The sequence below is a fragment of the Tupaia chinensis genome, unplaced genomic scaffold (assembly GCF_000334495.1).
Source record: "Tupaia chinensis unplaced genomic scaffold, TupChi_1.0 Scaffold143952_1, whole genome shotgun sequence".
Taxonomy (NCBI): Eukaryota; Metazoa; Chordata; class Mammalia; order Scandentia; family Tupaiidae; genus Tupaia; species Tupaia belangeri.
In genome coordinates this window covers 321,108-334,335 of record NW_006203803.1, presented here as the reverse complement: position 1 = coordinate 334,335, position 13,228 = coordinate 321,108, and the positions used below count along the sequence as shown (strand labels likewise).

The 13,228-nt window shown below is 40.0% G+C and overlaps 1 protein-coding gene across 1 annotated transcript in view; it reads right to left on the bottom strand.

Moving 5' to 3' along the window:
• Positions 1 to 13,228, bottom strand: part of ACAD11 (acyl-CoA dehydrogenase family member 11) — a 130,236-nt gene that overhangs the window by 14,575 nt on the left and 102,433 nt on the right. Inside the window, exons 14-15 of the mRNA XM_006165546.3 lie at positions 5,413 to 5,479; positions 4,713 to 4,798 (exon numbers count right to left, since the gene is read on the bottom strand). Of these exons, the coding sequence (XP_006165608.1) occupies positions 4,713 to 4,798; positions 5,413 to 5,479 (153 nt within the window). The remainder of the gene's footprint in view (positions 1 to 4,712; positions 4,799 to 5,412; positions 5,480 to 13,228) is intronic.

Below are 13,228 nucleotides of genomic sequence, written 5' to 3'. Positions count from 1 at the left end.
CTACTGAAGTGTACTTATTCAAAGAAAGGAGGATTTAAAAGATCCAGATGTCAAAGACATTCCAGGTAGACCTCAGCCCCAGACAGTTAGCATCCAGGAGCCCAGAAAACTTACTAACTGGTCAAGTTGGAAAAAACTTTAAAAGATTAAATGAAATCATTTGATCCAGATGTTTTTAATTCATTTTCTGACGTTGTGGAGTTATGAAAGAGGAAGACTGGACTCCACAGCTCCACCCAGGCCATTTTGATTTATTATTGCTATTACTTTGAAATGTTTTATATATGAGATTTTAAAGAAAGTTTTCCTTGAACCAAAAACGTTGAATGTTTCAGAAACGGTAAGTGCATAAAGTTATGCAAATGTCTTATTTTATCATTGTGGAAAACAGCACCCGAAGGAGTGAAGGTTTTCTGCTGAACGGGCTCAGCATCAGTGATGAAGGAGAAATGGGCCCTTCAGCTATGCTTACCCCAAGCCCACACTTGTTCCACTACTTGTTTGCCTCTTGAAAATGCTGGCATTTGAGTCACTTCACACTTTTGTCTTCATCACCCCTCCTTCCCATTATGTCCTGGAGATAATCTCATGCTGACTAACTTACACCCTCTTCCTGTTAGAACAGGCATTAATCAGTCTTCACGCTGTTTTTTTTGGCCTTGGACATAGGGAGTTGGAGAGGCGCTGGTGAATTTTTTTTTTTTTTTTTTTTTTGAGAGGTTTTTCCTATAGGGCATATGCGCTTGCCAGAAAGACAGAGAGACAGAGAGTCGGAAAGCAAGAAATCACCCCTCAGGGATGATGGCCACACCATAATCCCTTCTCCTCCATTCTCCTTTTGGGATCCTGCGCATGCATGCACATGCGCCCAGCCTGAGTTTAAGCCACCGGGCCCGGGACTCGAACTGTGGCTGTCTATATGGGAGTCCAAAGCCACAGCCATTACGCTAACTGCTAGTCCCTTGGTGAATTTTTGATACTGAAAATGCAAACATAGGTTCTGCCATGAATAGTATTTGTAACTCATCTATAACATATAACCATTTTTGGTGACTTACAGCTGTTGCTTTGCAACCCAACAATTTCCCGTGTGCAATTTGTTCTAGTGAGCTTGTTCATTCCATATTGTGACCTATAATTAACATGTGGATACACCTTACAGCTGTATCTTACAGAAGGTGATGATGTTAAATGTTCTATGAAACTGTTGCTTCTATCAGTTTATTTGAAAATATTCACTCATCAGGGGCTAGCGGATGGCATGATGGCAAAGGTGTTGGACTCCCACATGGCTGAACACGTTTGAGTCTTGGATCTGGCAACTGAAACTCATGCAGCATGTGTGTGTGCGTGCTCAGAATCCTGAGAGGTGAATGGAGGAGGAGGGACTGTTGCATGGCCATCCTTCCTGAGGGATGATTTCACTTTTCTTCTCTCTGCCTCTGTTCCTCTCCAGCAAGCACACATGCCTTACGACTAAAACATTAAAAAAAAAAACAAAAACACAATCACTTATCACATTCAACAACAGAAAGTCAAAGGCACTGCAGACCCTGAAGCTCATCGACTTTCTGTACCATTTTTTACCTGCTATCATGTTATATAATTTACTTCTTTAGATGTCTGTACTTATTATAAGTCTCTTTCCACCAACAATCAAGCTCAAGAGGGCCAGGATCTCAGTCTGTTATATTAACTAGAGCATTCCAAACATCTGTAACAATGCCCAGTAAACACTTGCTGAGTGGATGACTCAAACAGCATGATCAGATGAACATACGCCCAAGAAGGACAGCAGGAAACAATTATATCCTTACTACTTAGACATTCCACCCAAAAGATATGATGAAAGAAAGGTTTTAGACTCAAATAAATCAAAACTCACTGGTTATTTACAACTCTTGTAGGCTGATTAAAAAAGCTAAACTTGGGGACCAGCAGATGGTAATATTTATGTCACTGAACTCCTGCCTAGTTGACTATGGTTCAAGTCCTGGACCTGGTGGCTTAAAACTCAGGCCGGGAGCCTTTTGGCTCTCTGAGTAGCACCATGGCAGTTGGCAAGAATAAGTGCCTTACGAAAGGCGGCACAAAGGAAGCCAAGAAGAAAGTGGTTGATCCATTTTCTAAAAAAGATTGGTATGACGTGAAAGCACCTGCTATGTTCAACATAAGAAATATTGGGAAGACACTGGTTACCAGGACTCAAGGAACCAAAATCGCGTCCGACGGCCTTAAGGGCCGTGTGTTTGAAGTGAGCCTTGCAGATCTGCAGAATGACGAAGTCGCATTTAGGAAATTCAAGCTAATTACTGAGGATGTTAAGGGCAAAAACTGCCTGACTAACTTCCATGGCATGGATCTCACCCGTGACAAAATGTGGTCCATGGTCAAAAAATGGCAGACCATGATTGAAGCTCATGTCGATGTCAAGACTACCGATGGCTATTTGCTTTGTCTCTTCTGTGTTGGGTTTACTAAAAAAACGCAACATTCAGATACGGAAGACCTCTTATGCCCAGCATCAGCAGGTCCACCAAATCCAGAAGATGATGGAAATCATGACCTGGGAGGTACAGACAAATGACTTGAAAGAAGGGGTCAATAAACTGATTCCAGAAAGCTACTGGGGATGAGATGGGTGCCAAAGTTGAACGAGCTGATGGATATGAACCACCAGTCCAAGAATCTGTTTAAAATTCAGACTTTTAATAGTGACAAATAAAAAGTCCTATTTGTGACCAAAAAAAAAAAAAATCTCAGGCCGGGGAGTACACATATGAGCCCAAAATCCTGAAAGGAGAATGGAGAAGAAGGGATGTGGCATGGCCATCCCCCCACTGGGGGGGTGATTTCTTGCTTTCTGTCTGTCTCTCTCTGCCTTTCTAGTGAGTGCACATGCCCTACAGCAAAAAATCTCTCAAACGAAAAAAAAGCTAAACTTAGAAACAATTTTTTTTGAGAGTTTTTTGCTATAGGGTATGTGCGCTCGCCAGACAGAGACAGAGAGACAGAAAGTGAGAAATCACCCCCCAGGGGGAATGGCAATGCCGCAATCCCTTCTCCTCCCTTCTCCTCTTGGGATCTTGGGCACGCACGCACACGTGCCCAGCATAAGTTTTAAGCCACCGGGTCCGGGACACGAACCGCAGTCAACTACGTGGGAGTCCAGCGACTTAGCAGCCAAGAAGAAAGTGGTTGATCCATTTTCTAAAAAAGATTGGTATGACGTGAAAGCACCTGCTATGTTCAACATAAGAAATATTGGGAAGACACTGGTTACCAGGACTCAAGGAACCAAAATCGCGTCCGACGGCCTTAAGGGCCGTGTGTTTGAAGTGAGCCTTGCAGATCTGCAGAATGACGAAGTCGCATTTAGGAAATTCAAGCTAATTACTGAGGATGTTAAGGGCAAAAACTGCCTGACTAACTTCCATGGCATGGATCTCACCCGTGACAAAATGTGGTCCATGGTCAAAAAATGGCAGACCATGATTGAAGCTCATGTCGATGTCAAGACTACCGATGGCTATTTGCTTTGTCTCTTCTGTGTTGGGTTTACTAAAAAAACGCAACATTCAGATACGGAAGACCTCTTATGCCCAGCATCAGCAGGTCCACCAAATCCAGAAGATGATGGAAATCATGACCTGGGAGGTACAGACAAATGACTTGAAAGAAGTGGTCAATAAACTGATTCCAGACAGCATCGGAAAAGACATAGAAAAGGCCTGCCAGTCCATCTACCCTCTCCACGATGTCTTCGTCAGGAAAGTCAAAATGCTAAAGAAGCCCAAGTTTGAATTGGGAAAACTCATGGAGCTTCATGGTGAAGGTAGTAGCTCTGGAAAAGCTACTGGGGATGAGATGGGTGCCAAAGTTGAACGAGCTGATGGATATGAACCACCAGTCCAAGAATCTGTTTAAAATTCAGACTTTTAATAGTGACAAATAAAAAGTCCTATTTGTGACCAAAAAAAAAAAAAATCTCAGGCCGGGGAGTACACATATGAGCCCAAAATCCTGAAAGGAGAATGGAGAAGAAGGGATGTGGCATGGCCATCCCCCCACTGGGGGGGTGATTTCTTGCTTTCTGTCTGTCTCTCTCTGCCTTTCTAGTGAGTGCACATGCCCTACAGCAAAAAATCTCTCAAACGAAAAAAAAGCTAAACTTAGAAACAATTTTTTTTGAGAGTTTTTTGCTATAGGGTATGTGCGCTCGCCAGACAGAGACAGAGAGACAGAAAGTGAGAAATCACCCCCCAGGGGGAATGGCAATGCCGCAATCCCTTCTCCTCCCTTCTCCTCTTGGGATCTTGGGCACGCACGCACACGTGCCCAGCATAAGTTTTAAGCCACCGGGTCCGGGACACGAACCGCAGTCAACTACGTGGGAGTCCAGCGACTTAGCCATTACGCTAACTGCTGGTCCCTCTATGTCAGTTTCTTTCATCTATTCTCATGGATGACAGAGAGAAGACAGAGCTGCTGTTTCTGCCCTTTCCCAAAAGTTAAGATGATGAAGTAGGAGGCTTGCTACCTCTATTTGCTCTGTTCGATTTTCATGCCACTTATAGTAAAGGCTGTTAGGGATTTCTAACAATACTGAGATGTATGAGATTACAGTAAAATGCTCTCTATTTCCCTCAGTGTTGCTGCATAGTTTAGTCTTTGTGCTTGCTAATGCATAGATACTTTTATTGAGGACTTACCCATATAGCCAAAAACTGACAAAGGCCTAATTAATTCTACTCCAGGTGTGTCAATGGGAACAAGAATTATGCTGTGTTGTCTGTGCCTGGTTAAAATAAAAAGAGGTGTTAGAGAAAGTTTGCTAAGAGGAAAAATAAGATAAACATTAGGTGGAGTTGCAATTGTCTCTCGGCTATTGTTGTAGTCATGTAGTTAGGTGAGCAGTGATGACTGGGGTCGACCTGTGTAAAAGCCCTACACTGAGTAGTCTCTGCAGGTTGTGTCTACAACCAACACCATGACTGGAAAACAAGTGAAAGTTGTTCGACTGAGGCCTCTTCTTGCTCAACAATGGTAACTGGGAACTGACATACAAAATTAAACATTTCAAGACCATTGCTCTTGATCAAAATATCTAATCACTTCATTATTACAGACAGTTCTAAAAAACATTTATGTCTACTAATCTGATCCAAATAGCTTTAAGGATGCAGCAATACTTCCTAATGCCAGAAATTTCATAGTGAAGAATGTACAAACAACACACCCTAAAATATTTTCCAAATATATCTTTTAGCAAATACTTGGGAAATACAAATATATTGACATTAAATCTCATGATATATGATTTGTGACCCCGAATAGTACTTTTGAAATAAATTAAGTAGATAGAAATATGACTTTAATTCCTACATAGATATTGTATTTAGAATTTATTACCTGGATACAGAAGTATTTTTAGTTCTTCCCAAAAGAAGTATAATTTTACATTTTGGATTCCCTGCTCCTAAAACCAAGGGGGGAATGAGAAGAAGACATCATTAATTTTTTTTACTAGTTTTTTTTTCAATTTTTAATTTCATTTTCTTTTATACATTCAATAATATTATTTAGCTTGCAAAGTGAATATTTCAACAGGTGAACATTTATCCCTAGTCCAGTTGATTAAACTATAAAATATCTTCAACAGATAATACCACATTTTTTTGTCCCATTAATGCTTTGCCTCCCTATTTTTCTTCTAAATGTCCTTCCTCAGACCCTATTCTTTCACACACACTATATCTGGTATTAAGGAAGTTTCTCTTATTATTTTTTATACTTTCAATCACTACACATTATTTAGCTTATATAGAGAATTAACCCATCATGAAATATACCTTAAACCAGTCCAAATGAATAGTAAACATGTCATCATCAACAGATAATAAAATATTACTGTGTGACATTTTGTCCTGAAGAGTCTAATCCTTCCAAGTTTATCTCTGGAATAAAAACAACTAAGGAGAAAGTCCTTTGTTCATTAAAATGATAATGCTATGTGCCACACTTTATGTTACTCAAGAAAAATGATTCAGCAAGACTAAGAACAAACTCCTTTGAAGAAAGCTGTTACATAAAAATAATCAAAAGTCAAAAAAACATGAAACAGATATAACTCTCAAGAAAAAGAAAAAAACACAGTTCTTCCACTCATATCATGTAGACATTACCATGCTATTGACAGAAGGTTTGTAAGGTATTATAATTATTATTATTATTATTTTAGAGATTTTTTTTTGCTATATGATGCATGTGCTCTCCAGAGAGATAGAGACAGAGACAGAAAGCAAGAAATCATCCCCCCCAGGGAGGATAGCCATGTTGTAACCCCTTCTCCTCCATTCTTCTCTTGGGATCTTGGACATGTACACACACACACCTGGTGTGAATTTCAAGTCACCGGGTCCAGGACTCGAATCGCAGTTGGCCATGTGGGAGTTCAGCAACATAGCCATTATACTAACTGCTGGCCCCAACAATTATCACTTTATTAAATGTCAGGAATTTGAAAATATAATTAATTCTCATTTTAATGTAACGTTTTATTTTCTCACAGTAACATGAAGCTCTGTGATGCTGGACCATGTAGAAGGAACCAGGTACACATCCAGAGATCTCCCTGTACATGCCTGCCACATATACATACCCATGATCCAGGCTGGCTAGGAGTATATTGCGGTACAAGTGCCCTGTTAGGGTGCCTATATCTCTCTTTCTCCCTCTCTTTCTCTCATGGGAGAAATAAAAATAAATCTTAAATTTGGAAAGTACATATTGTATTCACCAAAAAGTTTAAACATTTGGTCCCTCAGAGAAATGACAATCTAATTGGCTTTCCAATTACAGACATAGACAAGTGAAACACATCTATACAAAACCTCAAACAAATGATCAGATTCCTTTTTACAATTTCTTATAAAAAGAGATTTCAAGATATTTGAAATCAATATGAAAAATTAGGAATTATGGTAAATAGTTGAATAATGCCATGAATCCCCAGGAATGAAAACAATAAGCTCCATAGAAAGTATTAAAGAACTCTGCAGAGATGTAATCAGTAAAATTCAAACCAGAAAATGTACAAAACAACTAATGTAACTTATTCAACAATTTAATTGCAATTAAAACAAGAAAAAAGAGATGGAGAGGTAGCTTATATATGAAAAGAGATTTAAAAGGCCTATCAACCAATTGTAATGTTTTTACCTTACTTGGATCCTAACTGAATCAAACAAAATAAAAAGTATCAATGGTGGGGCTAGCAGGTGGTGTGGAGGTTAAGGCCCTGGGTCCCACATGGCTGACTGCCCAGTTTGAGTTTCAGACCCAAAATATTGAAAACTACACCTGGTGCTTAAGTGTTCATGCCCCAAATCCTGAGACTAGAGACTGGAGGAGAAGGGATTGCTGCATGGCCATGCCCCCTTGGGCGTGATTTCTCACTCTCTTTCTCTTTCTCTGGTGAGTGCATATACTTTATAGCAAAAACAAATAAATAAAAAGTATCAATGGTAACTATGAAACATATAAATTTGAATACTTACTGGATGTAAGTAATTTTAGATGTGCTAATGGTATCATGGATATAGTTTTAAAAGAGCCCTATTTAGAGACCAGCAGTTAGCGTAATGGCTATATCGCTGAACTCCCATGTAGTCGACTGCAGTTCGAGTCCCAGACCCGGTGGCTTAAACTCACGTTGGGTGCGTGTGTGTGCGTGCCCAAGATCCCGAGAGAAGAATGGAGGAGAAGGGATTGCGGCATGGCCATCCCTCCTGGGGGGTGATTTCTTGCTCTCTATCCCTTTGTCTCTGTCTATCTCTCTGGTGAGCACAATTGCCCTGTAGCAAAAACCTCTCCAAAGAAAAGAAAAGAGCCCTATTTAGATGCATACTAAAATATTTGTGAAGGAAATGACATGATGTCTGGGGTTCATTTTAAAATAATACGAGGAAAGGAGGAAATGGGAGTAAGGGCAAGGCAAGATTGGACATGAGTTAAAAATTGGTTTTAGAACTATTCAGAGAGTATTCTTAGGAAACCTTAATGTGTAGCAGGGATGTGAATAAGAAACATGGAAGATGCACTGAAATGCCTAAAAATGGCTTTCCTACAGTAAACCTGAGGAGTAAGGGACGACAGGGCCCAGAGGGAAGTGCGGCTTTACCCCCGAAGACTAGAAGGATTGGGAAGAGGACATGGTGAAGAAGCAGCCCTAGGAGAAAGATAATTAGGCAAGAAAGAAACTAAGGCAAGCACAGTTAAAGAAACAAAAGAAAAAGTAAAACTCGAGAGCAAAGTTAGAGCAAAGGGGTCTGCTTTAAGTATAAGCACTTACATTTGAAGTTTTGAAACTCCTTACAATGAGTCTCTGGCATTCTAGATGAAGCGAATCAAACAGAATGCACAACTACAGCTCTTGTAGAGTTTTCTGTCTATCTGAGGAGATACTAAATAAATAGAAAAAGTACACACTGGAAACCTCCAAGAATTTACTAAAGTTCAGGCGAGAAACTGAGCTGGTAGCTTTTCTAAAACCAACTAGAAAGGACAAAAAGTAGCAGAAATATGTTTTGTCTCTGAAAAATGTATGTTTTCTCTTGAGAGTGCATTGAAATAAATATTACAAAGGAAAATGAAGACAACTTTAACAGAAAAGGAAGGAGAGAAGGTGAGGCACAAGACTGACCACCAACAGATGTGAGATTTCAGTAAATATCTGAGAAAAAGGTGAGGCAAGCTGACCAATGAAATGGTCAGAGATATCAATGTCTAGATGTAAGGAACTGAAAGGGAGAGGGTTCTGGCCTCAGAGTCAGAAAGTATGAAGTGATGCTACAGAAGAGGGATTCAACAAAAAATCTGTTAGCAGACAAATGTAGCAGGTGGCATTTTTTTTAAAGGTTTTTACTATAGAGGACACACACTCATCAGAGAGATACATAGGGAGAAATCACCCCACCAGAAGGTATGGCCACATTACAACCCCTTCTCCTCCATTCTCCTCTCAGAACTTTAGGCATGCATGCACACATGCCAAGCATGATTTTTAAGCAGCCAGGTCCAGGGCTTGAACTGCACGTTAACCATTTGGGAGTCTAGTGCCCTCACCACCATGCCACCTTCTGGCCCCGCAATTGGCACTCTTAAAGGCAGGTATCTAGCACTCAGACTGAAGGAGAAAAATATACAGTATGTTACAAAGAAATTGAACAAAGTCATTCTGACCCTTGGCTGTAGCCTGTAAACTAGTTGCCCATCTGCTGATCCTAAAAGTGAGTTCAATCCCTGTTCTTATCGTCTTACAGAATTCCTGTTTTTGAAAGAAACACAACTGGGACCAACAGATGGCATAATGAATACATTGCTGGACTCCCATGTAGTTAGCTGTGGTTCAAGTTCTTGACCTAGTAGCTTAAACTCATGCCAGGTGCTTGTGCGTGTGTGTTCAAGATCCACAGAGTAGAATGGAGGAGAAGGGATTGCAGGGTGCTCCTCCCCCTGGGGGGGGGTGATTTCTCGCTTTCTGTCTCTCTGTCTCTGGATCTCTGGCAAATGCATGCACCCTATAGCAAAAATCTCTCTAAAAAAGAAAAGACAGACAACTATAAAAGGGCTCTATGTTAATAACAGAGAAATCTTCTATCAGCTACCCTTCCTTTTCTCTTACATATGATCAGGAAACTAATGATGTATAGCATGTGAAGAGAACCTGCAGTATTGATGAGAATACCCAAAATATACCGGACAACTACCTGCAAAGGAATGAAATATTAAACAAAAACTACAAAGAAGCTAAAAACAAAAACAACAAAACTAAGTTAAGCCAAAGAACAAAACCACTAATTAATGGATATGAAGGATCCAAATGTGCTATAGCTATAAAACCAGAAAGGGATGCTATAAAGCAGAAACAACCCAAGAACAAGAATGTAAAAACTTTAGACAAGAGGACCAGTCGATGGCATAATAGTTATGTTACTGGACTCCTACGTAGTAGATCACAGGTCAAGTCCCAGATCTGGCAGCTTAAAACTCAGGCTGGGTATGTGTGTGTGCATGCCCAAAATCCCAAAGAGAGGAAAGGGGATTGTGGCATGGCCATCCTTCTGAGAGGGTGATTTCTCACTTTCTGCCTCTCTGTCTCTCCAACAAGCGCACATGCCCTATAGCAAAAAAAAAAAAAAAAAAAAAAAGAAAAGAAAGAAAGAAAGGGCAGGAGGCTCCAGATCCATCTTCCATCTCCAGGCCTCTTGCCAGCATGGGACCCTGAGGTAGGGGCACCACTGCCTCCCGCCACTGACTCACTTCCAGGCTCCCCAGTCCAAGATCCAACTCCCTAGACAGGTAGGTAGTTTTCTCCTTTTTTTTCTTTACTCTTCTCCATTCTTTTGTTAATACCCTTCTCTCTCTTGCCCCACAGAATGTCCTTTGCTCTGCATTAGGCTCCAATTCCATCTCCAGGCCTCTTTATTTCCTTCTGTACTTATTTTCTGTTATATTATCCTCTCCTCATCTTCCATCCTGCCAGAGGGACTAGACAGGTCTAGAGTCAGAGATCTGAAATTTCTTAGAAATGTAAGGTTCTCTGGGATCCTCCCTTATACGGAACCACCTGTGAAAAAGGAGATACTGCTCTTCAGACACCTGAATGAGTACCTCTCTCTTTTTTTTTTTTCTGGAGAGGTTTTTACTATCGGGCACGTGCACTCGCCAGAAAGACAGAGAGAGACAGAGAGACAGAAAGCGAGAACTCACCCCCCAGGGGGGCATGGCCACGCCGCAATCCCTTCTCCTCCATTCTCTCTAAGGATCTTGTTCACACACGCACATGCATCCGGCATGAGTTTAAGCCACTGGGTCCAGGATTCGAACCACAGTCAACTACATGGGAGTCCAGCAACATAGCCATTACACTAAATGCTGGTCCCTAGAGTACCCCTCTTGAGACCACATTGCTAAAAACAACAGAAGAGAGACTTCAGCACACATCAATTCACAGCAAAAGGGAAACACACTTATTCCTAGTCGAAGATATGTTCTCCTAAGAGGTATTCAAAAGTGAATACATCTTCCAATGGCTAGAAGTAAAAGAAGAGCCTCAGGTCTGAATAACCAGGAAATATATCTTCATCAAAGGAACAGAGTAACTCTCCTCCACCTTTCATAAAAATGGAGGACATTACCAAAATGTCAGAGAAAGAATGTCAACCATTCATGGTGACCAAATTCCATGAGTTGGAACAGAAAAGAGGTAACGAACTACAGGAGATTAGAAGTCCTTCCACAATGTGAAAGAAGAAATGGACACTCTGAGAAAGAATCAGATGGAACTATTAGAGATGAAGTCTGTAATAGAGGAAATCAAAAACTCTCTTGAAAGTATTAAAAGTTGACTAGACCATGCTGAAGATCGAATCTCCAATGTAGAAGATAAAATCTCTGACCTAGAAAAAAAAAAAAACACCAAAAAGATGGAGAAAATTACAAAAAAACACAAGGATAATATACGAGAAATACTAGATTCCATTAGATGTCAAAACATCTGAATAATTGGTATTCCAGAAGGTAAAGAAACTAAGAACAGCATGGAAAATCTATTCCATGAAATCCTGGAAGAAAAATTCCCAAGTCTAGAGAGGCACTCAAGCATCTAGACCTAAGAAATACAAAGGACCCCAAATAGAATCAACCCAAGAACATATTACTCAAGGCACATCTTAGCCATACTTTCTAAGACCACAGATAAAGACATGATACTAATACTGGCAAGAGAGAAACAAGAAGTGACTTACAAAGGTCATCCCATCAGGCTAACACCAGGCCTCTCAACAGAAACAATGCAAGCAAGAAAAGAAAGGGAAGACGTATTGAAAGTGTTAAGAGAGAAAACAAGATTATCCTTCATATGGGAAAAAAGATTAAAATCTTTTCAGACATGGGACCAGCAGTTAGCGTAATGACTTTGTTGCTGGACTCCCACGTAGTTGACCATGGTTCAAGCCCTGGACCTGGTTGCTTAACCTCACGCTGGGCACGTGTGCGTGCATGCCCATGATCCCGAGAGCAGAATGGAGGAGAAGCGATTGCGCTGTGGCCATCCCCCTTGGGGAAAAAAATATATATATTTATATATAAATATAAATATAAATATAAAAATATATATATAAAATATATATATATATTTTTTTTTTTTCAGACAAACAAAACCTGAAAGAATTTGCCAACACCCAGACCAGCTCTCCAGGAAACCCTGAAGAAAGTGCTGTGCCAGGAAAACTAAAGAATTAACAGCCAGAAACAAACGAATAAAAGGCAACTAAGAAAATGGCAAGCTTAAATGTTGGGACAGATCTGGTAACATCAATAATAACACTGAATGTTAATGGATTAAATTCTCCAATCAAGAGACACAGACTGGCTAAATGGATTAAAACAAACAAAGCCAGAAACCCTCTATCTATTGCTTACAGAAATCCCACTTCATGGATAAAGACATACACAGACTGAAAGTGAAAGGATGGAAAAAGGTTTTCCATGCAAATGGGAACCAAAAAAAGAGCTGGAGTTGCGATACTTATTTCTGACAAAATAGCCTAAATAGCCTTTAAAACAAAAACTGTTCAAAGAGACAAAGAAGGGCACTACATTGAAGTAAAAGGGTCAATAGATCAAGAAGATATAACACTTGGAAATATCTATGTGCTTAACACAGGAGCACCCAAATATGTGAAGGAAGGACTGTTAGATCTAAAAGGAGAGATGGACTGCAACACACTAATTGTTGGATACCTCAACACTGCACTATCTCCTCTGGACAGATCATCTAGACAAAAAATAGGTAAAGAGATAAAAGATCTAAACAATACCATAAATCAAATGAACTTAACAGACATCTATAGAACTTTCCATTAAAAAACCACGAGATAAGCTTTTTTTCTCACCCCCACATGGAACCTTTTCAAAGACTGACCACAAAATAGGGCACAAAGCAAACCTCTACAGATTCAAAGGAATAGAAACTATATCCAGCATCTTCTCCAACCATGATGGAATTAACCTTGAGTTTAATTTCAAAAGAAATCCTCAAAAATATTAAAATATATGGAAATTAAATAACTGACTCCTGAGTGACTCCACAACTACTGAAGAAATAAAGACTGAAATAAAAAGATTCATGGAAGCCAATGACAATGAGGACATGAGTTTCCAT